The sequence below is a fragment of the Suillus subaureus genome (assembly GCF_016647635.1).
Source record: "Suillus subaureus strain MN1 chromosome Unknown BJ212scaffold_42, whole genome shotgun sequence".
NCBI classification, from domain to species: Eukaryota; Fungi; Basidiomycota; class Agaricomycetes; order Boletales; family Suillaceae; genus Suillus; species Suillus subaureus.
Window position 1 is genome coordinate 21,125 of NW_024538598.1, and position 27,503 is coordinate 48,627.

The window sequence follows — 27,503 nt, forward strand, 5'->3', positions numbered from 1 at the left end:
TTGTTTTCATGATTCTAATCTGCATTTCTTTGTGGAGCACGATTGTCATCCCACAATTTCCAAACTGCAGTCATGTCCATGCATATTTTCGGTCAACAGGTAGGCTCCGGCAGCTTGATGTTTTTGCATTTCATGTGACATCTAGTGTTCTGCAGGCAACGGAGGAGAAAGCTGAAAATGCCCGTTTATCCTCTTTCGTTGGCGCCCTCGCTCTCGGCGACCTCGTGAAATCAACGCTTGGGCCAAAAGGCATGAACAAGATTCTGCAATCGGCATCTTCAGGAGATATCCAGGTGACTAATGATGGTGCAACGATTCTGAAGTCCATCCAGCTCGACAATGCAGCAGCCAAGATCCTCGTCAACATCTCAAAAGTCCAAGACGACGAAGTCGGAGATGGAACGACGAGCGTGTGTGTGCTAGCGGCAGAACTGCTAAGGGAAGCAGAAAAATTGGTTGCAATGAAAATACATCCTCAGACGATTGTGGAGGGATACCGGATCGCAAGCATTGCTGCGCTTGCGGCACTGGAAAATGCAGCAGTCGATCACGCGTATGTCTTCGCGTTTTTTGGCGTCGCTCTCTGATTTCTCACGGGAACGACTTGGTTTGTGCTCTCAAACAGCTCCGATGTTGCCCAGTTCCGCCAGGATCTTTTCAACATTGCGCGTACGACCCTGTCATCAAAAGTTTTATCACAAGAAAAAGATTACTTTGCCAACCTAGCTGTAGATGCTGTGCTTCGATTAAAGGTATATTGTAAGCGCTATATATGACAGTGCTAGTGTTTACTATTTTCTAGGGGTCAACGGATCTGGAGCATATTCAGGTAATCAAGAAGGTTGGAGGCAAACTCACAGACTCATACCTTGATGAAGGTTGGCTGAGAGACACAATGAATCCTATCCATCTCACGAACGTACCTCACAGGTTTCATTCTCGACAAAACCATTGCCGTGAACTCGCCCAAACGGATGGAGAATACAAAAATTCTCATTGCGAACACCTGTACGTGTGGGTTCATCTCGCATTGATCCAGGACTAAAGAGTTCCTCAAAAGCAATGGACACCGATAAAATCAAGATCTTTGGAGCCAGAGTAAAAGTGGACTCGACTGGAAAACTTGCTGAGCTTGAACGGGCTGAACGGGTACTTGCACGCTTTTATGGTCTTCTTAATTTTCTAACAACGCATTGTAGGAAAAAATGAAAGCCAAAGTCGACACGATCGCCGCACATGGTATCAATTGCTTTGTCAACCGGCAGCTCATCTACAATTACCCCGAGTCTCTCTTGGCAGAGAAAGGCATCTTGGTGATTGAGCACGCCGATTTTGAGGGTGTTGAGCGGCTATCACTCGTCACCGGTGGTGAGATTGCAAGCACGTTTGACAGACCAGATCTGGTGAAGCTTGGGAAGTGCGATTTAATTGAGGAAATCATCATTGGCGAGGATAAGGTTAGCGTCATTGTCTCCTCGCTGATTTGAGTTGACCAAGAATTACAGCTTATAAAATTCTCTGGTGTTGCTGCGGGCGAAGCCTGCACTGTTGTGCTTCGTGGTTCAACCAATCAGATGGTCGACGAGGCCGAGCGCTCGTTGCATGATGCGCTTTCTGTCTTATCACAAACAGTCAAAGAGACACGCATCGTCTTGGGCGGTGGATGTTCCGAGATGTTAATGAGCTGCGCCGTAGAGGAGGCCGCGCGGAAGGTCAAAGGCAAGAAGGCGATAGCTGCCGAGGCATTCAGCCGTGCTCTGAGACAAATACCGACTATCCTCGCGGACAATGCTGGCTATGACTCAAGCGACCTTGTCGCTAAGCTAAGAGCTGCACATTACGAGGGACAGTCAGATGCCGGACTCGGTATGACTGTGTACTTTTCAGGCGCGAGCTGAGCTTATAGGATCTTCAGATATGAACCAGGGCACCATTGGCTCGATGAGACAATTAGGTGTTACGGAGAGCTATAAACTGAAGCGACAGGTTGTGCTCAGTGCAAGTGAAGCAGCAGAGATGATAATAAGGTATGCAGTGCGCCCTCCGGACCATGATCTGTCATTTAACCTTGGATGTGAACAGGGTGGATGATATTTTACGTGCATCGCCTCGGAGGCGTGAAGCAGTATGAGTAGAGTAACATTACTGGTGTCATGTTTGATACATCCAGCAACCATACCTAGTACACTCCACAAGTGGTATGTAGAAACACTTGGTTGTGAATATGATACAGTAGAAAAAATCTTCCCAACTGCTGCTGAGACAACACTGAACAGTAAGCGACTATGTTTAGCTCCAGTCTATGTATGAAGTGATGCTGTCATACTGACGCCTAGATTGCGACATGTCCCAAAACCTTACGTGGGGAATCGGGAGTCGAGAGCTGGATATAACACAGTGAGTCACTGAATTCAAGCCATCCTCCACTATTACCGAGATGTCAACAAACATCACTTTCCATCCAGGTGTGTTCATGGAATGGTCTTTACACAGAAATAAATACCAAGGTTTATAGGATCTGTTGACGCCCGAGAACGCGTTGGCCTGCTCAAACAGACGGGCGTAACTATCTGGCTGACTGGACTCAGTGCTAGCGGAAAGGTCTGTTACTCTCTCATTTTACCACTGGTGCGCTGATTCCCTCGCAGTCAACGATAGCATGTGCTCTGGAGCAACATCTACTTCACTTACACAAATTCACCTACCGGCTCGATGGAGACAACGTTCGCTTAGGGCTCAATAAGGACCTTAGTTTCGACGAGAAGTCCCGGGTGGAAAATATCAGGCGCATAGGCGAGGTACTGCATAGAAGTTTAGGATTATGGAGCAGCTATGTCCTCATCTTTCTTTGAAGGTCTCCAAATTATTCGCGGACTCTGCTTGCATCGCGATCACAGCTTTTATATCGCCCTACAGAGCAGATCGACAAGTAGCCCGCGAACTACATGAGAAAGGAGGCCTCGGGTTCATCGAAGTGTTTGTTGATGCTCCTCTCAGTGTGGTTGAACAGCGTGATCCGAAAGGGCTCTATAAAGCAGCTCGTGCAGGAACAATCAAGGGTAAGTCACCCCACGACATCCTCACTGTTACTTAAATTTTATGCGTAGATTTCACTGGCATATCTGCGCCATACGAAGCTCCCGAGAAACCTGATATACATATCAGAACAGACGAATGCGATGTAACAAGAGCAGTTGAGGTTATCATTGAATACCTCACCAAGCATGATTATATTTCGTAGTTACCAAGGACAGCAAAAAGGAATCAATACAGTTCATATACCTACCAATTACCAGCTAAAATTTTAGGAAAATAGAATGCCATTAGGGTATCAAGATGATCAAATTTTGAAAACTAGCTGGACTCCAAGACGATATCAGTTACAGAATCCCATTTCCATGTGTCCGTGTCTTCCGTAAAATAGTCCCTTTCAATAGCACCTTCTTCTTGCTCTTCCGCTATAGAGTCCCCTGCGGCTTGTTCGAGCATCATTGTAAAACCAACTTCGATCACAGACAGCCATTTTGTTAAATCATTCACGGACCGTACCAGCTGCACATTCGTGGCGTCATGACTCATGATATTACAGAGATCCAGCGGCAATACTTGAGGCCCAACAGTCGACAATTGTGCTGATGGACCAGAGTGAGATAATGAAGCGGAGTGAGATAGGTTAGAAGGCCCGGAGGGAGAATGACTCCGTGCAAGTGTAAGGGAAGCACTGGAAGCGTTCGCTGCAGGAAGGGACCCAAGACCGATGGAGCTCTTTTCGCTTGTCATCGCGGGCGATCCAAATCCACTAGGAGAATGGACGTAAGAGCTTTTATTGTGGACAAGGGCCATAGGCGAAGGCGGGAGCAAATCTGTTAGACCCAACTGGTGCTCCGACGTAATGGTAGGCACCTAGAATGACATGAGCGAACAATTCAATAATATACCGTCGTTGCTACCTTCACTGCGTCTTTAAGTCCTGGCAGAATTATATTTGCTGCAGAGCTGCTGCCGTCACTGCCTTTGCTTGACGAGCTGCCACTCCTCTCCCGAACCACGAAAGGCCTAACGGGTGGCAAAAGAGGAGAGGTCGGAGTAGTCTCCATGGCAGTAACAGAGGCTTGCGAAAAGAATAAGCCGACAATAGCTGATGTCAATTACAACGCATATACCTTCGGCTCTCTCCTCTGGAGGCATATTTTCCTCTTTAATTTCCACATTCATAGAAGTTGGGACATTGGTAGAAAGTTTCGATTTCGCTCGAGAAGCTGTCCTGGGAGGAAACGCGAAATCGTTATACTTGACCATCTGAACATCATCTGTGCTGTCTGCATTGGCTAATGTACGTTTGAACGGTGTACGATCACGTGATGGTGATGAAGAGGAAGGGGCTAGAGGTGTTGGGCTCGGAGTATCACGTAGTGGTGGAGGTGGCATTGGGGCCTGCAAGGTTTCAAATCCAAGATGTACAGGGTCATCATCAAAAAGGCCACGCAATGACGTAGGTAACCGTGCTGAAGGTTTGACAGTAGGAACTGATAGTGCCGAGTCAACTGGAAAGGTATCCGGCAATAAATCTTCCTTTAATGCAGCTTGAAACGTTCGACGTCTTATGGTGTCGAATTCCCAGAGGTCCGTCTCTTCATCTACCACGCCTTGCAAGCTGGGGAATAACTTTAAGCAATTAGGAGCGCTGGACAAATGGCACTCACTCTCTTTTCTCCTCATTCTCCCAGTCGAGTGGTTCCACTAAGCTATTGCGAGTACCCCCATTTTGCATCCAAGCATCATACCGGAGTATCAGCTCCCGCAGAGTAGACACGTTTGCCTTTGACACCGATTTCATCCACTTCGTTCTTATTAATTCATCAGCGGAAAATCGCTTGTTCCTCGAATTAATTATGCCATCAATCAGGGCGACATCAAAAGCCAAAAACTCACCTCGTTTGGAGAGACTTTGAGACAGTGCGATACGAACTCTCGCATTTCTTTGCTGCCATCCGCTTCAGCCAATTGAGGAGGTTGTACTTTGGTTATCAATTGCATGACTTTGATTGCATCCCTCAAATCTGAGTGAGGAGGTGCGCCCTTCACCATCTCATAAATCATGATGCCCAGACTCCAAATGTCGGCCTTGCTATCGTACGCTGGAACTGGTTGTGCTACTTCGGGAGCCATCCAATTTGGGGTGCCCATCAAAGTGTTTCGTTTGCTCGTAGTTGTGGCAGAGAGTGCGGAGACACCGAAGTCGCAAATCATAACTTTACCAGTGGCAGTGATGAGGATGTTAGCGGCTTTGATGTCTCTATGGATGATGGCGGATTTATGTAGGTAGTTGAGCCCAATGACAACTTCACGGGTGATGAGTACAATGAACCGCTCCTCAAGAACACGGTCTTTAGAGGTCTGCATAAGAGTGCGGACACTTCCGCCCTGGGCGAATTCCATGGCGATCCAAACGCGCGGGCCGTCAAGGTAACAACCGTAATACTTGGTGACGTTGGGGGCATCCCTAAGTTGGGTTAAAAGAGCCACTTCGCGTTGAATGGCTTCCACGTCGTCGTCGGCAGTGTCTAAGTTAATGATTTTTAGGGCCACGATATTTCCTGTGGGTATATGGACGCCTTTATGGACGGAACCATAGGCACCCTTGCCTACAGTTTCCAAACGTCTGAATAGCTGATGCACGGTTGGCTGAGCAGCCATTGCGGCAAGGACGACCACAACGCTGACAAGGCGTCCTGAAGATGATCGATGAGGCTGGCTGGGTTGAAGCTTAAGGGTGTCACAGGGAGCCTATGGATTCAATTGTACGTGACTGTCACAATGTCACAGCAGGAAGGTATGTATGACTCTGATCACAATGAATCTGTCAAGTCCGAGTCAGAACCTTTCGTTTCGTATCCCTGCGTGCGATGATGAACTTTGACGTTACTCCAGTTGAAGTAGTCACTCGCGAATTCGTAGTGGTCATCCTCGCAGGATTTGGGAACGAGTAAGTCCTGACACTCGTGAATTATGGATTGACTACATCATCATTAATTTGTAGACTACTCCCTTTGACTGGCGAACATGGTGATGAGCCCTGTCCAAAGGGTTTGCTTCCGATTTCAAATAAACCTATGCTCGACTATCCCTTGTCATGGGTCGAGCAATCTGGCATCAAAGGTGGACTTGATAACTTCATACAAATTGTTCGGATCAACGATAGCTTATCGAGTCTCAGATGTCCTTTTGATCTGTCCTTCATCCCACCGCCCTGCAATATCGCATTATATCCACTCACAGTCTTCATCTGCATCCTTCTCTTCCGTTCATATTGACCTTCAGACTTTCGATGAATCGCAGGAACTAAGTGCAGGGACATGCTCCGTACTTCGCCATTTCGCCAACCGCATCAAGGAAGATTTCATTCTCATCCCTTGCGACTTCATACCGCCACCTTCCCTACCCCTGTCAAAGCTGCTCAACAAGTTCCGCACGGACACGATATCGGATGGTTCCATTGTGACTTCGTGTTGGTATGAACATAAACCAGACAAGCTAGCCACTCCAGATGAGTGGGGTTCACCAGTACAGCCAACTCCGATTGTATGGGATCACCTCACTGGCACCCTGTTATATGTAGATAGTCCTCACGAAACTGATAAAAATAGCGATGAGCTGGAGCTGCGGATGTCCTTACTCTCAAGGTGATTTATATCGCTCCGTAGTCGTGTGTGGCGACTCAATTGCTTAGATACCCACAGGCGAAGTTGTCTTCGAGGCTGCTAGACTCGCATGTTTACGTCTGTAAACGCGCTGTGCTCGACTTGTTGGCCCAGAAAACTCGGTTTGACTCTCTCAGAGAAGACTTCTTTCCTTGGTTATGCAAATTGCAGTACCAATCAACTAAGCGAGAAAAATATGCTACGAGCATTCGAATAGGAATTATAATTCACCGAGCGGATGACGGGTTCGCTATTCGCGTCAACAATCTGCCAGCATACCTCGAAGCAAATCGTCACGTCTGTCTTCTTCCTGCCTTGATCAGATCGTCACTGAAAATGAGATGCACCAGTTCGTAGCTGACACCTCCATTGGAGACTTCACACGTGTCGAAGAGAAGTCAACTATTAAAAAATCTACCATAGGAAAACATTGTGTCATCGGAAAGATGGTGAAGATTGTGGGATGCGTTCTTCTGGACCATTGTGTGATTTCTGATGGGTGTGTAATTTTCAATTTATTATCTGACAATGACATACCCTACTCCAGGGCGAAGCTGGATGGATGCATTTTGGGTAACAGTACTACTGTAGGATCGAAAGCAGTGTTGGTAGGATGCGTTACCCAGGCCGGGTACGAAGTAAAAGATAATGGTGAACCCCACTGTCCCGCTCACTTCAACAGCACAACTAAACATTCTTGACAGAATCAGTGCGACACGAAAAGCTTGACATTTCAGACTGGGCTGCGCAGCCGGAAGACAGCGAAGGCGATGTTGAAGGCAGTGCAGGAGAGGAAGAAAGCGATGAAGACGAAGATTAACCAGCCAGAACCACGTACTTTTGGTGGATGGCCTGTGTACAGTGCATAGACAATGTGAACATCATTCGTCTGATTTACAAGACCTATGCAGATTGTGATCCTCACGTAGGCTTTCTCATGTCCTGTCTCCCCTTTGTCAACGTTCTGTGCTGGCCCACCACCTTGTCACTAACCCCAGCCCTACCGTCAAGCTTGATATCATTGAATTTTCAATTCTGTTTTATGTACGATATGAAGTGATACGTGAGCCATTCCTTGCCCTTTAACATGTCTGCACTCAGTGGTGACTTGCAATAGCGACCTGTGGAAATCTCTCTTAAGTGACTCGTCTAGTCTGCCAGTGAACGCACTTGGCGCTCAGTACATAAAGAATTCATCGTCAAAGTAAGCTGACATAGTGTACAAGTGCTCTTCCAAACCGCAGATATAGCCTATTGACATCACTGTCTCCGCCGTTCTGCACGATAGCGCTCTGCAAGATACCTGCAAGTAAATCTTAATATCAGGAGATGCAAGGCAGCACTATGGACCTGCTCACCCTTCACCACCCCAAAGTGTGAGAAGGCCGAATGCAACAGCCGTGACGACATCCCGGTTCCACTTAGGTTTGTACCAGTTTGCATAGCTGTAATACCCTACTGCTCCAAGGATCGCTGTGTTTACTAAAAAAAAACAAGGAGGGGCTGAACATCTCAAAAAATTGGCAGATGGTATTTCGCTGACCTAGTCCGACCAAACCGCCCAAGACACCCGGACGAAAGACGTGCTCTCGAAGTTGCATGTAGATGAGGGTGCCTTCCTCATGTGCGCGTCGTTCTTCCTGGCGACCGATAGGGGTCTGTCGATACTTCTCTGCTGCGTAACCTTCAGTCCCGATCAGTAGCAGTGCTCCTGCCGCTGCCGAGCTTATGGCAGTGGGATTCTGACGAAGACTAGGTTTCGTGTAGAATCTGTAGCCCACGCTAGACAGAAGACCGACATTCACTTTGGGATAATATCGTTAACCAACACAGAGATTCGGACAAAAGCGACCATACCCAGGCCAATGAGACCACCAGCAACACCTGGGCGAAACAAATAGTGTTTTGTGACCTCCCACAAATAAGTGCCTTCCGCCCGAGCCTCCTGAAGGCGCCTATTCCTTTTACCTTTCACCTGTTTCCTGCCTGGATTGATGAGATCATCATCGACATCTTCTGGAACATATGTTTCGGATGTGTATGTGGCAGGTTTCTCTTTAAAATCGCTGGTTACTTTAGAAGTGTCGTCGATAACATTACTTGCAGCGGAGCGTTCGGTCGTGAGGAGCGCAGGATCTGGACGAGGCTGAGGGTCATAGTAAGCACGACTTAGTAGTCTTCTAAATTTTGCAAGTACATACCTGCTCAGACGAGGGAGGAGCATCGTGAGCAACAACGGAGGCGTAAGACATATTATAGGAGTCCAAGTTGGTTCAAACGTTAGGTCTCATGTTTTTGGAATGCAGGCAGTATGACGTCACTTTACTGCGTCATAGGAGACACTTGCCTTTCTCGTCAAGGGTATATGATGGCAGATTAGTATGTACTGTAGGTGTATCCTATACAGAAACGACAGTGGTGCATAAAAAGGTTTGACGAAATTCAGAATACATCCAATGAGTGTGGACAATCAGCAGCTACATGCCCATGCCCCTCACAGTCAACGCAAAATAAGTCTGACGGATCTCCTTTCGTCTTCTTGACTGCGTTTTGGCCACGAGCGGAGGTCGTGTCGTCCCCCAAAAGGTCGCAAGTGAATATGTCGTGCCCCGGTCTCTCACAGATCTCACAAACGTCTTCGCTAGAACTTCGATTAAAGCTGTTTGGGGTGGATGAACGTTTGCGAGGAGGTAAATCTGTTGGTTCGAGGCTATTCTTTGACAATTTCTTGTTGTTCCGCGACAGCTTCTCTTTAAGGCGCTCGAGTTCTTGCTCGAGTTCATCCTGCAAGAAGTTAGATAAGTATGGTAGCGTACTTATATGTTGCGGAAACTTACTTCGCGATAGATCTATAAATTGAATCAGACTCTGCTCTACATCCATTGACGACACGTACCTTTGACTCCACAAGCGCCTCTAGCTCACCAATCTCTTTATTCAGCTGTACACTGGTTAGGAGGGTATAACAGGAGAGACTGGCACGTACGTCGTGTGTGACGCGGGCGGTCTTTATCTCAGCTTCAGCTAAACGCTTGCGCAACTGTTCCAGTTCGTTCTGAGATGCAAGTCAGTTCGACAAGCTGGATACCTTATGCGTTGACATACTTCTAACCGAGCCATCTGCTCGTCACCAGATGCCGGTGTGTTTTGTGTTCCAAGAGCAGCCTCTTCACGCAACAAACTCTGTTCGATGTTCTCCTCCAGTAATTTCAGTTCCTACAATGAAAGGTAAAGGATAGTTCGTCGGTTGCTTCACATGAGTCGTACCTGGCGAAGTTGATCGGTCTCTGACACCAAGAGTCTGTTCTCAGACTCTAGTAACTTATTTCGCTGAGTCACTGCTGAAGTCTCTTGTTGCAGGTCTTGAACAATGTGCCTGTAGTGAAATATGAGCACAAGAAGAAGAATTTACGGACAGAACCGACTTGAGACCCATTACTTCAGCAGATTCCTGCTTAGATGAGGTTGGTGTCCTCGGTGGCTCTTGGATGCCATTGACAGGAATGTCGCGGTTAAGTCTCTTCTTCATAGCGTCGAGCTCCGAAGCACGCTCCTCGAGACCCTTGCGCAAAACAAGCACCTCCTTTTGCACTTGCTCACATTTCGCTTGCCAATTGGTGTCGTCCTACACTCGCAGTTGTCAATGACCATATATGAAACCAGAGTGGTTTCTTACATCAGCTGTTGAGGAAGCCGACGCAAATTCTGCTGCAGATGATCGTAATTGATTGAGTTCGTCACGTAGCTCTTGAATCTCCTCCATAAGGCGCGTGCGCTCATCAGCTTTGAGTTTCTGCGAGTCGGGAACACCGTCTGTTTCTAGCCCGGCTACCTGATGGACTAAGTTAAGATGTGAAGTGGCTCGAAGCAAGCCACTCGCAGTGACATCGGATCTCAGATTTTCGATTTCGGCCTGGGCGTTTTCGAGGGCAAGAGTACTTTCTCGCAAGGCCTCCTCGACCTCTTCGACGCGACTTTTAGCGAGGGCCTCGGCTTTGAGAACCTGTTCAACAGTCTTGCGCCCCTCGTTGAGTTCGTTTCGCATCACATCCTCCTTGTCCTTGAATCGTTTGATTCGCTCGCGCACGGCAGCTTCCTCCCGTTCAGATACCGCATGAGCATCTTCGAGAGAGTCCTCCAGCGTGGCAAGTTTGCGTTGCAAGTGTTGCACTTGCTCGCGAAGATTCTCGTTATCGATTTCAGCAGCGGAAGTGGCGCGTTGGAGGGCGGCGCTTGGAGAGAGAGGAGTCGAGGCTTTCTTGACTTGGTCCTCGAGAAACATAACTCGGTCCTCGAGCTCGTATCGGCGCGAATCTGCCGTGCTGAGACGTTCTTCGTACAACGCAATTGTTTCCTAAGATAATGGTAAAGTTCATGTCAGTTTCAAATGCAACATAGCTGACCTGGCCGGCTTGACGTAGTTCATCAATCTGTGCGTTTAATTCTTTTCTGTCCGCCTCCAATTCGCCCGACACCTTCTCCAATCGACCTTCTAAAAGCCCGATTTCGTCATTCTTAGCCTTAAGTAACGCATCCCTATCGTGCTCGACGCCCTCTTTCACCGCGATTGCCTCTTTGAGACTCTTGACGAGTAACTCGCTCGTGTCAAATTTGGCCTGCAAGTCTGCGACACGGGCCTCGTTCTCGTTCTTGATACGTTCTAGTTCAGACGTTGTTTTCAGCGCAGCGCGTTCAAGAGATTCAATCTTCGACTCTCGTTCAGTGAGTTTACGCTCGAGAGTGCGGAGCTGGTTCTCTGTAGAAGTAACAGAGGCGAGAGCTGTATCGCGCTCAGATTCGAGTACTTGGACTAGCGCAACGTCTGCACGAGCCGCATCAGCCGCATCACGAAGAGAGGCATTCTCGCGCTCGAGAGATTCTAGGCGAGAATGCAGAACGTCCTTTTGCAAGTCATTGTCGGGGAAAGCAGATCGAAGGGAGGCAACTGAGGACGGCCGAGATGGACTGGTGCCACTGATCTTGGGTGGCGAAATAGACTGCCCTAAGAGGATTTGGTTAATCTTATCCTGCAAAGCCTGTGAAGAAGCAGTCAGATCCATCGAAGAACGCAGCCGAACGCGCGACGTTGGGTCCTCATATGTGAGGTCGGGGCCATCATTCAAGGAATAAGTAGACGTAAAAGATGCTGATCGAGCAGGCGAGGCTGGAGGTGGCATAGCAATTGCGCTGGGTATCCTTGGGCGTGGGGTGTTTAGAGAAGTGCGGCCTTTAAGGCCGGGGGTGAGTGCGCCGCTGTACACATTGGGGGCACGAGGAGCAGCACCAGCCTTTGGCGTGGTAAATGGAGAATCCGAGGGGTGTATATTCAAATCAACAGCTGAGGGTCCGCGTGATGGCGAAGATGGAGAACGAAGACTATACTCTGGGGTACCATCGCCACTAGCTTTCAGTTGTTTGGCTGTGAGACCAATATATTTGGAGGCCCTCGAACCTGAGGTAATTTGAGTGTCTAATCCGGGTCTTGGCGATTGTGACAAGCCTAACTGTGGAGTTGGCTTTGTTTTACGAGCTGCAGGAGTTGCGCCAGCGTTGGAGCGGCTAAGGAGGTTGGACGGGGTGATACGTCCACTTCCAAAAGATAGTGAATGCGAGGGAGTGACTCTACCAGAAAAGGATGGTGTTATGCGACCACCGCGAGAGGAGGCGACTGAGGGAGGCCGATAGCTTGAAGGCATTGTGGGGGCAGAGAGCTTCATAGCAGCAACGAATACACCGCAATTTGGAGGACACACAAAGTATTGTTTCCTGCAGAAATACTCTCAGCAAGGAACTCTGCAGCTGTTATTGTACACGGGCACTAGCAGTCAACAGGGAACAGAAAACTCACCCCCCCACAGATCCATCATTCTTGCCTTTGCCTGAAAAACCACCACTGAGTTCGACCCCTGCCCACAGGCCGGATTTACCGTCGATCTCTCCAATATACCTCAGGCAGCCCTCGAACCCCAAAGACTCTATCCTGACATTGTCTCCGACTTCGAATGTTTTCCCGGCTCGACTTACGCTACGGGTAAAAACATCTGACTGTCTGCTTGGAGCGCGTGGTGCAGGAGTCTTTGTTCTGCTCTGTGCAAATGCAGAGGTTGAAGCGACCGAGGGAGGACGACCAGCTACAGAACGACGGCCTGATTGCAATGTCGCCAAACTTGAATTTGGAGAAGATGACGAAGGGGAAGTATTCGAAGTAGTGCTGGTGCGATGCTGTGCAGGATCATTGGCCTTGATCGCGTTTGCGAATGCACGGGACATAAACTCCACATCAGAGTCAAAGGCAGGTTGAGAATTGGCGGACGATGAAGAACGAAATCTGCCTGGAGTAGGGATTCCGCTAGACTTCCCAGGAGTCGGAATACCTGATATTCTGGGTTTTCCTGGCGTTGTCGACATTCTGAAGGATCCAAAGTTACTTGTAAGCACTTGTTGAGTACAACCCTGAACTATTAAATGGTCACATGACTTGGATGAGCATGATCGCCCGTGAGTCTAAATTTTAGCGCTTCGAGTCTTCAACATGTTTCTTCAACTTCTCGGAGCACTTCGTAGACCGTTACTCAATATACCGTCTTTCACTGCGGTGAATTCAATCATTCCGGCGTCGCGCTCTATTCTAATCAATCGTGCACTACTTGGACCACAAATACTCTCGCTACCTTCACTGTATGACGCGCTCGGTCAGAGGCGTTTTGCCTCCCGTGGTACCGAGTACCAACCTTCACAGCGAAAGCGCAAAAGAAAGCACGGCTTTCTTGCTCGGAAAAAGACCGCAACTGGTAGAAAGATTCTAGCCAGACGACTACTCAAGGGACGCAGGTTCTTGAGTCATTGATGGATGGCATGTCTTTCACTTCTGGTCTCAGACACACTGATTGACCATAGATTTAGATTAGCGAACTAGGATAGGCAGTGGTCTCATAGGCAGACCCAATACGAGGAAGGCAGCCGAACCTTCCGTATTACGGTTGATGCTTCCAAAGTTCCACACCGTGATCTAGTATACGGATATCATTAATCTAAAGTCGAGTACTATGAGACTATATATGGTCTAGTTGACATCCATCAGTTCTAATGCCTGTCGTGCCGTACCGTCCTGGATGACATCAACGCAGGCTATGTTTTTGTGAGCTGTTGGGCTGTTTGGGCGGTATGTGTGAGCAATGATCTCAGTTACATAAGCTTGGGGAGGTGAGAGCGGTGATGAAGGTGTAAATAGGAATCCGCGTTGAATGGATGAAAGGAGAGCTGTTATGGGTGTTTTGGACGGGGACTCTTGAAAGTTCACGTTGCGTGAAGGTGTAGCTTCAATGGAGGTGGAGGGAGGACGAACATCTCCTGTATCATCGTCAGTGACTTGCGCAGATAACTCTTCTGACGCTGGTAGCTCGAGCTGGGGTGATTGACGGGGACTACAGACTGGGGAAGATGGCAGAGGCACTGCAGCAGGACATACAGTGGGACTGGGAGGCAATGGCACGTGTTCCGGTGCGGGCTTGCTAGTACCAGAACTCTTCAACCCGCCCGGCTTGGGACGTATCGAAAGTCCCTTGACGATGGGCTTGGATGCTTTGCCCGATGACCGTCCTCCCCACACCGGCTTTTTCTGACCTACAGCTTGCTGGCTAGAACGACCTGGTTCAGCAACCGGTTTGCGGGAAGTCTGCTGTTGCTCAACACCCATGGTCGGTGACCGTGACTGGCCAGGCCGAGAAATTGCACCCTTGGTCGTCGGATGCTCTAATTTTGTCATTGGTCGTGGTCCCGTTCGAGATGACGGTCTGGTGGTGGTAGTGGCCGCTGACGACGCAGCGCGAGCTGTGGCAGTTGAATGAACCTTTGTGGTTACGGGGTCGTTCTGTGAATCTCGTTTCGAAGCGAGAGATTGTGCGAGTGAGTTAACCGAAATCGGCTTGGTTGAAGGACCAGTCCTTGAGACCGCGCGCGTTGTCGTGGTATCATCAGTTTCTGGTAAAGGAGTTGCGGGAATGAGAACTCTTCGAGCTCCTCCTCCAACACGAGGCTTCTCGTCGTGCGACTTCACGAGTACAGTGCCTACCCGCTGAGGGCCCTGTATAATGGGAGCTGGAGGACACGGAATATCCTTCCGTCGATTTGCACTCTGCATAGTAGATGGAACTGGTTCCACCGACGGGGGACGGAGTGCACCTTTGCGAGATGTTTCCCTCACTGAGGGCCCCGCAATTGCACTAGAGGTTGTTTGACTTGACACAACCCGCAGCCTTGCTGCAGGCACCTCCCGCGGCGGCTCAGAGCTAGGAGGATGTGTTGGTCTCTCTGCATGTTTCCCAGAAATACGAGTGGCGGCAGCGCACTGCGTGGATGGAGCTCTAGAATGAGAACTCATCTTCTGAGTCTGGAGGGACCCGATTGGCCTTGAGGTCACTCTTCCTGTCGCTGCAGGACCACGAGAAAGTGCTTGTGAAGCCGACCGCGAAGTAACTGTCCCTTGCACATCTAAGTACTTCTTTATGACAGGGGTTAAGGGTGCAATGAAACTGAGTTATGTATGTCAGAGATGGATGTCACGAGTGGAAGCTTTAGAGACCAACCTTTCTACGCGATCGGGTAAAAGGGCTTTATATGCCTCAAAAATCAATTTCCCCGCTCTCCTAACATCTGCGCTGGCATCCCGGGCAGTTAACTTGATAACGTCTTCGATAAGTCGGGCGCGGATATCTTTCTCAATATCAGGAGGATTGAAGCAGTTCAAGCAAGCGAGGACACCCTCTGCAGCCGCTAAACGCAGAAAAGCTGACTTTTGGGTTAAAGAGTCTGCGAGATACGGCAGAATGGAAGGCGATTGGGTATTTTCAATCGCAGCGAGAATGCACGCCTTTGCTCGGCTTGTGAATACCTTGTTGGTCCTGCCACAAAGCCCGAGAAGAGTTGGCATAAACAGCGAGACGAGGGGTTCAAACGAGGAACCCAAACCGGCTAACAGAGCATTCACAAGTTCAATAGCAGAACCTGACAGTCTACTGCGTTCCGAATTCATAGCGTGGTTGATGGGTCTGGAAAGTGAACGTATACCAGCAACCATTTCTGTGGCGAAGTCGCATCCACCGTTATTGCAGCACTGGGTGAGCTGCACAATGCCCTGCTCGATCTTATCCCATGACTCCTCTGTCTCTTCAAGGGAGACCTTCCCACGGACAGCTTCAAGTTCTGCGTTCAAAATTGCTGGAGAGCTACACTGCTGGATATATAAGAGAGTGGCAAGGACGACAGTTAATTCATCTCCCACCTTTCTCTTGGACATGTATCAGGTCGTTGTAATGAGGATGTGGTTAGAAAATGAAGTGACGAGCAAGTTCAAACCAATCCCGTCACGGTGACATGGCCGCACTGACAACACGCGACTGTACTACAGGCCACGTGATCGCGGATAGCGGAATTTGCCGGGAAATTGTGTCTCAGCATTCACCCATCGCTCACTGTCATACCCAGCGTCAAGGCTATCCTGAGGAACGATAAAACGAAGGTGAGCCCATTTTCATGCACGCACCAATTCGTTAGGAGGCGCTTGGCTTGGCCGGGAAGAATCAGAAGATTTTGAGACCAGGTTTCCGCTGGATGGATGGATTCCCCTTTGGATAACAGACTTATAGAATATTTACCCGCAGATCACCACCATGTCCCTCGTTGTTCCTGAAGCACACCAGCAGTTCCAGGTCCGTTTACCTTGGGCCTTGTATCTTCCTTCGATTTACGCCATCCACAGCACATTCTCCGTCTGCTCAACACTAATGTTGACGGAAAGCGCAAGATTATGTACGCTCTGACGGAGATTAAGGGTGTTGGACGTCGTTACTCCAACCTTGTTTGCAAGAAGGCAGATGTTGATCTCAACAAGCGGTATGTACTTCCACTCTGCGGTACGCAGCTTGCTCATATAATTGTATAGTGCCGGTGAATTGAACTCTGATGAGCTTGAGCGTATTGTCACGATTATCCAAAATCCCACTCAATTCAAAATTCCCACATGGTTCCTGAACAGACAGAAGGATATCGTAGATGGCAAGGACTCACAGATCCTTTCCAACGGTGTCGATTCGAAGTTGCGTGATGACCTCGAGCGATTGAAGAAGATTCGGGCCCATCGTGGTCTCAGACACTTCTGGGGCCTGCGGGTGCGTGGTCAGCACACAAAAACTACTGGTAAGTTACTCGTTTCCGCTCTCTGCTATCTCATTTTTGAAGCGTGGTGCAGGCCGTCGCGGGAAAACGGTCGGTGTGTCGAAGAAACGGGGTTAGACAGGTGTTATTGCATTATTCATGTCCTCTATGTTTGCTCTCATATGATACTACCCACACAATCACTCGGGAGATTGGACCGTCTGCAAAAACGCTAGAACGAAACCTGCTCTCGCCTTATTCCTATGCTAAGTGTGTAACGACATCCCAAAATTTGCTCAACCCAGACATGACATGGTTATGACTCTGGTCTTACCTACAAACGGATCAGGTATGTCTATAAGAATCTAAATTTGCAAAGGAGACCTAGAATGGTATGCAGCGGTGGGTAGCAGCAACTCTGTACCCACTCCTTGTAACCGAGTATCGAAGGGCAGCCTATCCATTACCGTACACTACACAGTAATTGTCACGGACTGACATTTCGTTACATCCTTCCTTATCTTGCACACAAAGGTGCGCTCCATGGAGTCAGCTTTCTTCTCAGCTACCATCACAACCAGAGCCTGGAGATGAGGAAAATGCTTGGGTCCGCAATCTTCAGTAATTCCAACATCGTCAATCACATCGACGATGACGACTAAGTGTGATAAGTGTAATGTGTTTGTTCTATGCAGAGCCTGCCACTACCGTAGAGATCCTTTTCGTTATCTTTTGTCATATTCTTCCACCGTTCGTTCGTTTTTGCTCGATTTCCATTAGTCTGTCGGGTATTGGATCACGTCGCTACAATGAAGATCATGAAAACAGCTTGAGCAAGGTTTCAGCCAACGCAGTGCTGGTGAGCCAAATCGAGAGACCAGGCAGTCTCTATTCCTTCGAGACTTCAAGACTTATTTACTCTCTATAATTTGTACAGGGGACACGGGACAAGGTACAAGGGACCAGAACAAGCTACCAGGGACTAGGGACACGGTGCCAGGGACAAATTGAAAAATTCTCAGTGGCTGGAACAAAATATCTGTAAACAAACGTCGGCGGTTGGGCTGGGTTTGAAGTTGCGGGAAGTTTCCGGGTTCTCTTGCACTCGTAGACCACCCCTCTGGCAGTAGAAGGAGCCTGATTCCGATTCAGCTATATCTTGTGATCGATCGTGACTCGTTCTGACTGTCGTTGTTATTTATATCTTTACGATCTCTCCTCGAATTATACACTCAACACTATAAAATGCCTTGCTCCTGCTCACATAAAAATGCAGAATCCCTATCGATGCCTGACAAGACTCAGATGATCCAGGTCAACGGTGCTAACGGCTTGAATGGTGCTAATGGCCTGAATGGTACCAACGGCATCAACGGGGCAAACGGTGCCAATGGACATAACAATCACCCTGGTGAAGCACAGCACAGGAATCCGTATGGACCGCGCGCATCAGACTTTCTAAACAACATATCGAATTTCTCCATCATCGAGAGTACTCTTCGAGGTACGTCTTGCAAGTTTTTTTTTGCACCGTGGCCTAGTTTAACAGGTGATGCAGAGGGTGAGCAGTTTGCCAACGCCTTCTTCGATACCAAAACAAAAATCGCTATCGCCAAGGCTCTTGATGCATTCGGTGTTGAATATATCGAGCTCACTTCTCCCGCTGCATCTGAGCAGTCACGCGCTGACTGCGAGGCTATCTGCAAGCTTGGTCTTAAGGCCAAGATTCTTACCCACATTCGTTGCCACATGGACGATGCTCGGATCGCTGTCGAAACCGGTGAGTTCCACAGCACTTCCACTCTATTTTTTTGATTTATTTGTACTCGTAGGTGTCGACGGTGTCGACGTTGTGATTGGAACATCTTCGTTCCTGCGTGAATTCTCCCACGGCAAGGACATGACGTACATTACTAAGACCGCTATCGAAGTCATCACATTCGTCAAGTCCAAGGGCATCGAAGTTCGCTTCTCCTCAGAAGATTCCTTCCGCTCCGACCTCGTCGATCTGCTTTCCATATACCAGACCGTCGACAAGATCGGTGTCAACCGTGTGGGTATAGCTGACACTGTCGGATGCGCGAACCCCAGACAAGTTTACGACCTCGTTCGTACCCTCCGTGGTGTCGTTGGTTGTGATATTGAGATTCACTTGCACAATGACACCGGAATGGCCATCGCTAACGCTTACTGCGCATTGGAGGCTGGTGCAACACACATCGATACCTGTACGTACCTTCGTGTTCTCCTCACTGGTAGCGGCTAAATCTCTTTCAGCGGTCCTTGGCATTGGCGAGCGTGTAGGTATTACGCCTCTCGGCGGTCTCGTAGCATGCCTGTACGCTGCCAACCCTGAATACGTCAAGGCCAAGTACAATCTCCCCATGTTGCGCGAGCTTGAAAACCTCGTCGCAGAGGCAGTAGAGGTCAATGTGCCTTTCATGAACCCGATCACCGGCTACTGTGCTTTCACGCACAAGGCTGGTATCCATGCCAAGGCAATCTTGAACAACCCCAGCACATACGAAATTTTGAAGCCCGAGGACTTTGGGCTCACCCGATATGTGTCGATTGGGTATGAACCTTTTCTAGTCGTCCATGACTCGTGATAGAGGTTGATGTCTGCCACTAGACACCGTCTCACCGGCTGGAATGCTGTCAAGTCAAGAGTTGAGCAGCTCGGACTCAACCTCACCGATGACCAGGTCTGCTATGTTATCTTTGCCTTGCCCTTCCCCACTTCACTAATACGATTGTAATAGGTCAAGGATGCAACTGCCAAGATCAAGGAGCTCGCTGATGTCCGCACCCAATCCATGGACGATGTCGACTCCCTGCTGCGTATATACCACTCCGGCATCCAGTCTGGAGAGCTTGCAGTCGGTCAAAAGGAGGCACTTGACCGATTGCTCCAGCAGCACCGTGAGACCTCGAGAGAACGTCAGCAGCCAGAGGCTGTTGCTGCTGCAGCATAAAATTGTTGTTGTATGAGGTCGTCTTTGATTGGCAAGGAAAAAGTCGACCGGTTGGTCGCTCTGTATCATGATAGAATTGTAGATGTGTCTATCCCTATCTAACGCTTTTCGTGAAACAAAATGAACATGTGAGACCCTTTGGATCGCTAGACCAGCAACCTCATGGGCCATGGCTATGATCATGATGAGATTCTAGAGTCTACATGAGTTATTTTGTGCCCCTTACTGCTTTTGTTTACTCTGCTCCACAAATAAAATTATAACGGCTAGCACCAGACTCTAAACCATCGGCAGTCACAGCGGGGCTAGAGATATTTAAGACGGGTTTTAATGTTGTCCAGAATGCAAAGAACATTTTTGAAATTTAAACTGACATAAATATGGGTACATTACTTCAAATTTTGTCAGTGTTTTGTGCATAATCCAAAATATTAAGTCTATGTTTTTCTGACCTCGAAGATTGGCTCAGTCAAGACAGAAGTTTATAAATATTTTATTCCAAATTGATAAACTTTCACGCAAGGCTATCGAGAGGTGGGAACGAGTACGAGTAAGGGTAATGGGGGTTTTTTGGGGAAGGAAACTTCCAGGTTCAATTGACTGAAACAAGTCTTTCATGACCTAGACAAAACAGGGCAAGTATGAGCAGAGATTCCCTGAAGTTAGGAGCACAACGACACAGCTAGCAAAGGCTTGCCCCCAAACACAGGGAGAGTAGCACACTCACAAAATTCTTTCAACGGACAGGAGGTAGGGCATATCGCTTGAACAGCTTGAGGATGGGAGTGTCTTGGAGATATGGTGCCAGCACAACCACATGCTGTCTGAGGTACCCAGCAAAGGCATCTCCACCCCATCTACCCATTGACTCCATGGTCTCAAAAGGTACTCCAGAGTACCTCCAATCTGTAATCCATGCCCTTTCAGTGGTGCAATCCCAAGTTTGACAGAAGCATGGTCTAATGCACATAAGAACTCTGAACGAGTTAAAGGGTGAAGTCCATTTCGATGTCTCCAACTAAAAAGGTGAGCCGAACATCAGCAAACTACTGATTTCGTGACAAAGTGTCACAACAATAACAAACATTTACAGAACTACACAAGTGTCACAAACAACACAAGCCGACAAGCATTTGACATTACAAATATCTACAGAGCGATACAAGCAGCACAAACAACACAAGCTGACAAGCATTTGACATTACAAATAGCTACAGAGCGATACAAGCAGCACAAACAAACAAAGTAACAAAGTATGTACTAGTAGTGCTCGAGATAATATCATACTAGAAGTGTGAAAAATAAAAATATCTTGATGTAGCCAGGATTGTTTGTGACGAAGATGTATGTCAAGAGGTTGTCTGCAATCATCTCAATGGCGATAAGTTATAATGAAACCAACAAATGAGCACTTACCATTAAACCTGAGTCTGAGTGAGCGAATGCTGCAATACCACTCTTCTTGCACTCCATGTGCATGTGTCCAATGTTGAGATCTGCATTCAATAAATGGCAGTTTGCTACCTCCGCACGACAGTGCCACAGGTTGAGGAGTATAGATTGATGTTCCAGAATACAATCGGCCAGATGTTTCTCTGCCTCGCACACTTTCTGTTTCGCCTTAGCTGCCTCCAGGGTGAGGTCATGTCATATGCCATTCTGGACTCTCAACTCTAAATCCGCTTCTCTGGATATCCAGATCCAAGATCTGGATCTCAAATGATCTGATCTATCTTTATCTCCCTTCTGGAATCCAAACCCTATATCAGCGCCCAACTCCATTTAGACTGCCCCTGTCTCTGGACTCTGGTTAACCATGTTTCCCTTTTGATTATTGATCCGTTACATACATTTCATTTCCAGTGTTCATTATTTGTGATCTGTCCTACTTACTAATAGACTCTGCATATGCTTCGTACATAGCCTTTATGTTTGCTGACTGATTCCTATATGTTACCTACAGTATATAAACCTCCTGTAACTCTTGGAAATACTCCAGTTCAAATATCATCTTAGTTCCTGCTCATTCCTGTGTCCTCTGGACTTGAGATAAGTCTCTTGTCATATTCCGAGTCTTAGGATTGCATCCTAGACTATATTTCTGACTCTACCTTAAGGGTAGTCCATCCTCTGTTAGTTTCTAGTCCGGACTTTGTCCAGATTAGTCTTATCTGCTTGCCCAGGTAATATCCAGACGTCTGTCGGATTTATCTCACGTTTCAGATCCAGACGTCCATTATCCGCCCTAGTCAAATCCCAGAAACTCCGGACAACTGTTCTAGCCCCCAGAAATTAAGGGCACATACTCGGGAAAGGGGCACAGCGTATGAGCTGAGGCCAAGCCCTTGTGATCCGACCCCCTTGAGCACGCAACCTTAACAGGTCAGAGTCACCTTTGGACTTGAATAAAGAGTAGTTTACATCCTACCAAAGACAGGTAAGAATAATAATATACCACAGTGAATAATTGAGGCTTACAAGGTGAGTATCCATAGCAAAACAAGCCTCCCCTCCAATCAAGCTTGATGAGGTGTGTGGTGAAAAATTGGTCATTGACTGGTGAGGTTTTTGAATGGATCTGAGGTAATTGGGAGATGTGTTAAAAAGAACAGTGTGATGCTAACTGTATTCAGAGAATGAAGATTGAGGATGTTAAGGTCATACTCAAGGGATAACTGGATCCAAAGGGCTTCGGCCTCAGCTTGTGTGCTGTGCCCCTTACCCGAGTATTGCCCCTTATTTCAGGAAGGCAAGACTAACGTGTCCAGAAGGTTGGACAAGTATCACAATGGATCTGGATGACTTCCAGATGCGGGATAGGTATCGTAGGGCTAATCTGGATGAGTCTAGACTAGAAACTAATGGTAATAGACTGTCAGAGACAGAGGCAGATACGAATAGACTATAGGAATCAATCCTAAGTCTTGGAGGATGACAAGAGTAGGGATGCTCAAGTCCGGAGGATGGGAATGAGTAGAACTAAGATGATATTCAAACTGAGGTACTACAGAAAGTTACAGGAGGTTACAGTGGCTCAAAAAACTGTCCACATGTTTTTGCATTTTTTACTATTTACAATATTGTGTGAGAATACGTAAAGACCTCAGTGACATGCTAATACCATATTGTAGTGCTGCTTCAGGGCTTTGGATTGAGCACCACATCGTGAGAATCAGAGGAGATATGGTGGAGATACATGGCTTACAAAATCATGACTCATGCGGACAGTTTTTTGAGCACATATTAAAACTATATAAATCATCATTTATGACACCATAACAATCATGCCACCATTAAATAAATTATAAAGTGGTGTCATTATGTCATTTTAAAACCATATCTAACTATACAAACCAAAAATTGCCATATGTCATGGTTATATTCACCATGAAAGCCACCCCCCCTGCTCAAAGGGATAATATCCTCTCTCTTTCCTATTCTGGCCTCTCTGCTTGTCAAATTTCCTCTAGAACTGGAGTATCCAAGTCCACTGTGGCCAAGTTCATCAAAGAAAGTCACACAGACAAGGAAAACTTCTGTGAAGGGCATCCATCCAAGCTCACCTCTACTGATAGGAGGGCTATTATTCAACATATCACTACAGGAAAGGCTGATAATGCTGTCCAGGTCACCTATTACATCAATTCCATCATCACATTCCCTGTCTCTTCACACACTGTGAGAAACATTCTCAAGACAGCTCATCTCAGGTCAGTAACAAGGAAGAAAAGGCTTTCCTCTCTATCACACATAAACAGAGATGACTAACCTTTGCCTTAGCCCATCAGAATTGGATTACATGGACTGGAAGCATGTTATATGATCATATAAGACCACAATAAATAGGATTGGGTCAGATGGCAAGGTATATATGTGAAAAAAGAAGGGTGCTAGTCCTCTCTGCATATGTGTGATAGAGAGGAAAGCCTTTTCTTCCTTGTTACTGACCTGAGATGAGCTGTCTTGAGAATGTTTCTCACAGTGTGTGAAGAGACAGGGAATGTGATGATGGAATTGATGTAATAGGTGACCTGGACAGCATTATCAGCCTTTCCTGTAGTGATGTGTTGAATAATAGCCCTCCTATCAGTAGAGGTGAGCTTGGATGGATGCCCTTCACAGAAGTTTTCCTTGTCTGTGTGACTTTCTTTGATGAACTTGGCCACAGTGGACTTGGATACTCCAGTTCTAGAGGAAATTTGACAAGCAGAGAGGCCAGAATAGGAAAGAGAGAGGATATTATCCCTTTGAGCAGGGGGGGTGGCTTTCATGGTGAATATAACCATGACATATGGCAATTTTTGGTTTGTATAGTTAGATATGGTTTTAAAATGACATAATGACACCACTTTATAATTTATTTAATGGTGGCATGATTGTTATGGTGTCATAAATGATGATTTATATAGTTTTAATATGTGCTCAAAAAACTGTCCGCATGAGTCATGATTTTGTAAGCCATGTATCTCCACCATATCTCCTCTGATTCTCACGATGTGGTGCTCAATCCAAAGCCCTGAAGCAGCACTACAATATGGTATTAGCATGTCACTGAGGTCTTTACGTATTCTCACACAATATTGTAAATAGTAAAAAATGCAAAAACATGTGGACAGTTTTTTGAGCCACTGTATATACTATAGGAATCTAATGGAATGATCAATCAGCAGAGTCCGAGGCTATGTATGAAGCATGTGGATAGTCTATTGGTAAGTAGAAATGGATCACAAATCATGAAACAGAAATGAAACATAGGTAACAGATCAGGGAGCAGGACGGATATACAGATAACCGAAACACTGGAGTTAGGGGGTTACCAAAAGGAGATGAGCGCTGGTTGTGGATTTGGATGAGTTGTGGACTGGACTGGACAAGTGGACAGATTGAATGATGAGATGTTGGAGGGAGATAAGATGTGGATAGGATTGGAGATAAGATGTGGATCTGAGATGAGATAAGGGTTGGATCTGAGATCTGGATATGTGGATATGACAGAGGAGAGGTTTCCAAGTTGAAGCTGTGAGAGTTCAGAACATTCATGAACAATATATGAGTGATATGGATACTACTATGCGAGTGACAAATATGATGATAGAGTAAAACCAATAGCATTACACTGTGTGAATTCTTGAGTCTGAATCAGATGTCAACATGTCCAAAGTGCAGGAAAATGTTTACCAAGGAAAGCAGTGTTACTTGACATCTCAGCCAGCCCCAAACGTCGTGCCACAGCTACTTGCATGACATAGTCGATATCTCTCAGTTTACACAGGTGCAACCACCATGGCGCGATGTCTCACCTTCAGCTCCAGAACCTGACCCAGATACTCGCATTGAGGATTAACAACAATCTAATGACTTTTGGAACATCAGCAATGACTTCAGTTCACTCAACAATGATTTTGGAGCAGCTGGGGAGTCTTTGGAGGAGAAGTATGAGGGTGCCGGGGCTTGTTATTTGGAAAATGGGTCAACCTTTTTGGATGTATTCGATGCTGATGAATTTGTGGAGTACAGGAAGGACAATCTCTTCTACCCTTTTGCATCCAAGGAGGAATGGGAAGTTGCTGACTATCTCCTTCACTCATCCCTGAGTATGGCAGCAATTGATGAATTCTTGAAGCTTCACATGGTATGGATTTGTACTCTGACAGTGATTATTATAATATAACTTATCTTTCAGATCCAAAATTTACAACTATCATGCAGCAATGCTAGTGAATTGCATAGTCATGCCAAGATGCTCCCCAGCAGACCAAGCTGGAAATGCCAGACCATTCCCTCACTTCATCCTACAAAACTTCCTATCCGCTTATTCTGGCGAGATCCCATTGAATGCCTGGAAAGCCTTTTCAGCAATCCTCTGTTTCATGATAAGCTCGATTTTGTCCCTTGTCGCATGTACAAAATGGCAGCGTGGCTTTTGAGGGTATATTCTGAATGGTTGACAGGTAATTCTGCATGGGATGTGCAGGTATGTGCAGATTCAGTCTACTCATTTTGTGCTGTCTTACCATCATTCCTGCAGAGCCAATATCCTAGAGGTGCTATGATCCTCAGTGCTGTTTTATCTTCTGATAAAACAAATATCACTACCATGACTGGTGCCAGGATCGCCCATCCACTTCTTCTTGGCCTTGCCAACATACATATGCATACTTGGATGAAACTCTCATCCAAAGCATTCATGCTCACAGCTCTTCTCCCCATTCTGAAGTACCTACACCCCAACCAACGGATGCATGGTGTGCTTGAAGACTGCCTGGTGCATGAGTGCCTTTCAATTGTCCTGAAGCCCTTGATGATAGCGGTGGAAGTTGGCATCATGATGTCTGATCTGGTGGGAAATGTTCGACACTGTTTTATGCCTCTTGCAGTGTACATCATTGATACCCCAGAGGCAGCCATGCTTGCATGCATGCATGGGAAGACATCTCCTTTCACCATGGCTTCATATCTACAGTTTGGGGATCATTTCTGGCACCCTGCTCGTACGCATGCAATAATTCTCGCTCAGCTTGCCAGTATTGCAGTTGATCCAAATGATCTCGAGGTGTATTTTGAGGCATGCTCTGAACACCAGCTAAATGGTGTTCATGCACCTTTCTGGAAGGGCTTCCCCCACACTGATCCCTCCATCTTCCTGATGCCAGAACCACTACATCACTGGCATAAGGAATTTTATGACCATGACCTTCAGTGGTGTCTCAAGGTTGTTGGCACCCAGGAGTTAGATTTCAGGTTCTCTATATTACAGCCCATCACAGGCTATCACCACTTCACAGGTGGAATTTCAAAACTCAAGCAGGTCACAGGCAGAGTTCATCATGACATTCAGCGCTATATTGTTGGCCTGATATCTGGTGTAGCTCCTCATCACTTTGTGATTGCAATACATGCCCTCATGGATGTCTGGTACTTGGCGCAGTGCCCTGCACCTGATGACGACTTACTGTCATGTATTGACCAATCCCTTTTGACATTTCATGAAAATAAGAATGTCATCATGACATTAGGTGCATGGATGGGAGCAAAGAAACCAATTGACAATTGGTTCATCCCCAAGTTGGAGCTCCTGCAGAGCATCACGTCTAGTATGCGCAAAGTTGGTGCCCTCATCCAGTGGTCCACAGATGCAACTGAACATGCCCATGTATCTGAAATTAAGGACCCTGCGCAACACACAAACAATAATGATTATGACCCACAGATATGTTGCTATCTGGATCGTCAGGAGAAACTGCGATGTTTCACAATCACTACAACACTCAAAGTCACAATCCTGTAGATGTTGCTGAGGAGAATGAAGGGGAAGAAGATGATATTGATCCTGATGAGTGGGAGCCATCTGATCCATGGACTGCCCTCCTCAAGGAGATGAATCAAACATGCATTACCACACATTATTTCAGCAAAGCCAAGCAATTTGCTACCCTCAGCTGCAGAGAACTTGCTTACCCCCCTCGAACGTTTATAGGTGGTACCACTGCTATCCATCTCAACTATGATCCATCTCGGAATGGAGTCAAAGTTGGGGACTTTTCTGTTGACTACAATATACTGGATTGCATGTCCTGCTTTCGGATTTCTTGCAGCATGATGCGAGGGGCAGAGGAGTAGTTCATGAGGTCACTTCAAGAAGGAGACCATTGATCAATCGTCCTCCAATCCTGCC

General features: G+C 47.1%; 12 protein-coding genes across 12 annotated transcripts; 7 read left to right on the top strand and 5 right to left on the bottom strand.

Moving 5' to 3' along the window:
* Positions 1–72: 72 nt before the first annotated feature.
* Positions 73–2,131, top strand: BJ212DRAFT_1386124 (chaperonin Cpn60/TCP-1 family; the record flags this gene model as incomplete). The annotated part of the gene is made up of 10 exons (XM_041336826.1): positions 73–99; positions 156–553; positions 626–752; positions 803–878; positions 931–1,008; positions 1,061–1,149; positions 1,200–1,457; positions 1,506–1,866; positions 1,916–2,027; positions 2,083–2,131. The coding sequence occupies 10 exons, from the start codon at positions 73–75 to the stop codon at positions 2,129–2,131; spliced, it is 1,575 nt and encodes a 524-aa protein (XP_041188140.1).
* Positions 2,132–2,437: 306 nt separating this feature from the next.
* Positions 2,438–3,241, top strand: BJ212DRAFT_1449232 (adenylylsulfate kinase; the record flags this gene model as incomplete). Its single annotated transcript, XM_041338665.1, has 5 exons — positions 2,438–2,465; positions 2,516–2,601; positions 2,649–2,798; positions 2,855–3,059; positions 3,108–3,241. The coding sequence occupies 5 exons, from the start codon at positions 2,438–2,440 to the stop codon at positions 3,239–3,241; spliced, it is 603 nt and encodes a 200-aa protein (XP_041188141.1).
* On the bottom strand, positions 3,225–5,801 carry BJ212DRAFT_735928 (kinase-like domain-containing protein). The gene is made up of 5 exons (XM_041343944.1): positions 4,933–5,801; positions 4,704–4,873; positions 4,164–4,654; positions 3,951–4,111; positions 3,225–3,903 (listed from the first exon to the last, which is right to left on the bottom strand). The coding sequence occupies exons 1-5, from the start codon at positions 5,695–5,697 to the stop codon at positions 3,355–3,357; spliced, it is 2,136 nt and encodes a 711-aa protein (XP_041188142.1). The 5' UTR covers positions 5,698–5,801; the 3' UTR covers positions 3,225–3,354.
* A 108-nt stretch (positions 5,802–5,909) lies between these two features.
* On the top strand, positions 5,910–7,521 carry BJ212DRAFT_1449234 (nucleotide-diphospho-sugar transferase; the record flags this gene model as incomplete). The annotated part of the gene is made up of 7 exons (XM_041338666.1): positions 5,910–5,986; positions 6,041–6,159; positions 6,218–6,683; positions 6,731–6,998; positions 7,025–7,200; positions 7,249–7,352; positions 7,406–7,521. 7 exons carry the CDS (start codon positions 5,910–5,912, stop codon positions 7,519–7,521), a joined length of 1,326 nt encoding a protein of 441 aa, XP_041188143.1.
* Positions 7,522–7,970: 449 nt separating this feature from the next.
* Positions 7,971–8,953, bottom strand: BJ212DRAFT_1207441 (uncharacterized protein; the record flags this gene model as incomplete). Its single annotated transcript, XM_041329173.1, has 5 exons — positions 7,971–8,004; positions 8,060–8,183; positions 8,245–8,505; positions 8,559–8,847; positions 8,903–8,953. Coding segments are annotated over 5 exons (759 nt in total), but the record flags the coding sequence as incomplete, so codon positions are not given.
* A 190-nt stretch (positions 8,954–9,143) lies between these two features.
* On the bottom strand, positions 9,144–13,109 carry BJ212DRAFT_1485458 (uncharacterized protein; the record flags this gene model as incomplete). The annotated part of the gene is made up of 10 exons (XM_041340983.1): positions 9,144–9,485; positions 9,539–9,550; positions 9,598–9,642; positions 9,688–9,756; positions 9,807–9,917; positions 9,969–10,077; positions 10,127–10,326; positions 10,378–11,055; positions 11,105–12,467; positions 12,550–13,109. 10 exons carry the CDS (start codon positions 13,107–13,109, stop codon positions 9,144–9,146), a joined length of 3,489 nt encoding a protein of 1,162 aa, XP_041188145.1.
* A 124-nt stretch (positions 13,110–13,233) lies between these two features.
* Positions 13,234–13,548, top strand: BJ212DRAFT_1281709 (ribosomal protein L34-domain-containing protein; the record flags this gene model as incomplete). The annotated part of the gene is made up of 1 exon (XM_041331635.1): positions 13,234–13,548. One exon carries the CDS (start codon positions 13,234–13,236, stop codon positions 13,546–13,548), a length of 315 nt encoding a protein of 104 aa, XP_041188146.1.
* A 51-nt stretch (positions 13,549–13,599) lies between these two features.
* Positions 13,600–16,055, bottom strand: BJ212DRAFT_736345 (clasp N terminal-domain-containing protein). Its single transcript, XM_041343945.1, has 3 exons — positions 15,982–16,055; positions 15,287–15,933; positions 13,600–15,232 (listed from the first exon to the last, which is right to left on the bottom strand). Exons 1-3 carry the CDS (start codon positions 15,994–15,996, stop codon positions 13,765–13,767), a joined length of 2,130 nt encoding a protein of 709 aa, XP_041188147.1. The 5' UTR covers positions 15,997–16,055; the 3' UTR covers positions 13,600–13,764.
* A 314-nt stretch (positions 16,056–16,369) lies between these two features.
* Positions 16,370–16,991, top strand: BJ212DRAFT_1485460 (ribosomal protein S13; the record flags this gene model as incomplete). The annotated part of the gene is made up of 4 exons (XM_041340984.1): positions 16,370–16,408; positions 16,459–16,592; positions 16,642–16,895; positions 16,948–16,991. 4 exons carry the CDS (start codon positions 16,370–16,372, stop codon positions 16,989–16,991), a joined length of 471 nt encoding a protein of 156 aa, XP_041188148.1.
* Positions 16,992–17,963: 972 nt separating this feature from the next.
* On the top strand, positions 17,964–20,072 carry BJ212DRAFT_1386172 (homocitrate synthase). Its single transcript, XM_041336827.1, has 6 exons — positions 17,964–18,357; positions 18,412–18,633; positions 18,686–19,081; positions 19,131–19,428; positions 19,486–19,558; positions 19,616–20,072. The coding sequence occupies exons 1-6, from the start codon at positions 18,099–18,101 to the stop codon at positions 19,826–19,828; spliced, it is 1,461 nt and encodes a 486-aa protein (XP_041188149.1). The 5' UTR covers positions 17,964–18,098; the 3' UTR covers positions 19,829–20,072.
* A 492-nt stretch (positions 20,073–20,564) lies between these two features.
* On the bottom strand, positions 20,565–21,307 carry BJ212DRAFT_1303337 (uncharacterized protein; the record flags this gene model as incomplete). Its single annotated transcript, XM_041333398.1, has 4 exons — positions 20,565–20,734; positions 21,018–21,039; positions 21,116–21,199; positions 21,245–21,307. The coding sequence occupies 4 exons, from the start codon at positions 21,305–21,307 to the stop codon at positions 20,565–20,567; spliced, it is 339 nt and encodes a 112-aa protein (XP_041188150.1).
* Positions 21,308–25,292: 3,985 nt separating this feature from the next.
* BJ212DRAFT_1281805 (uncharacterized protein) lies at positions 25,293–27,116 on the top strand (the record flags this gene model as incomplete). The annotated part of the gene is made up of 3 exons (XM_041331646.1): positions 25,293–25,460; positions 25,512–25,802; positions 25,857–27,116. Coding segments are annotated over 3 exons (1,719 nt in total), but the record flags the coding sequence as incomplete, so codon positions are not given.
* Between the last annotated feature and the right edge of the window lie 387 nt (positions 27,117–27,503).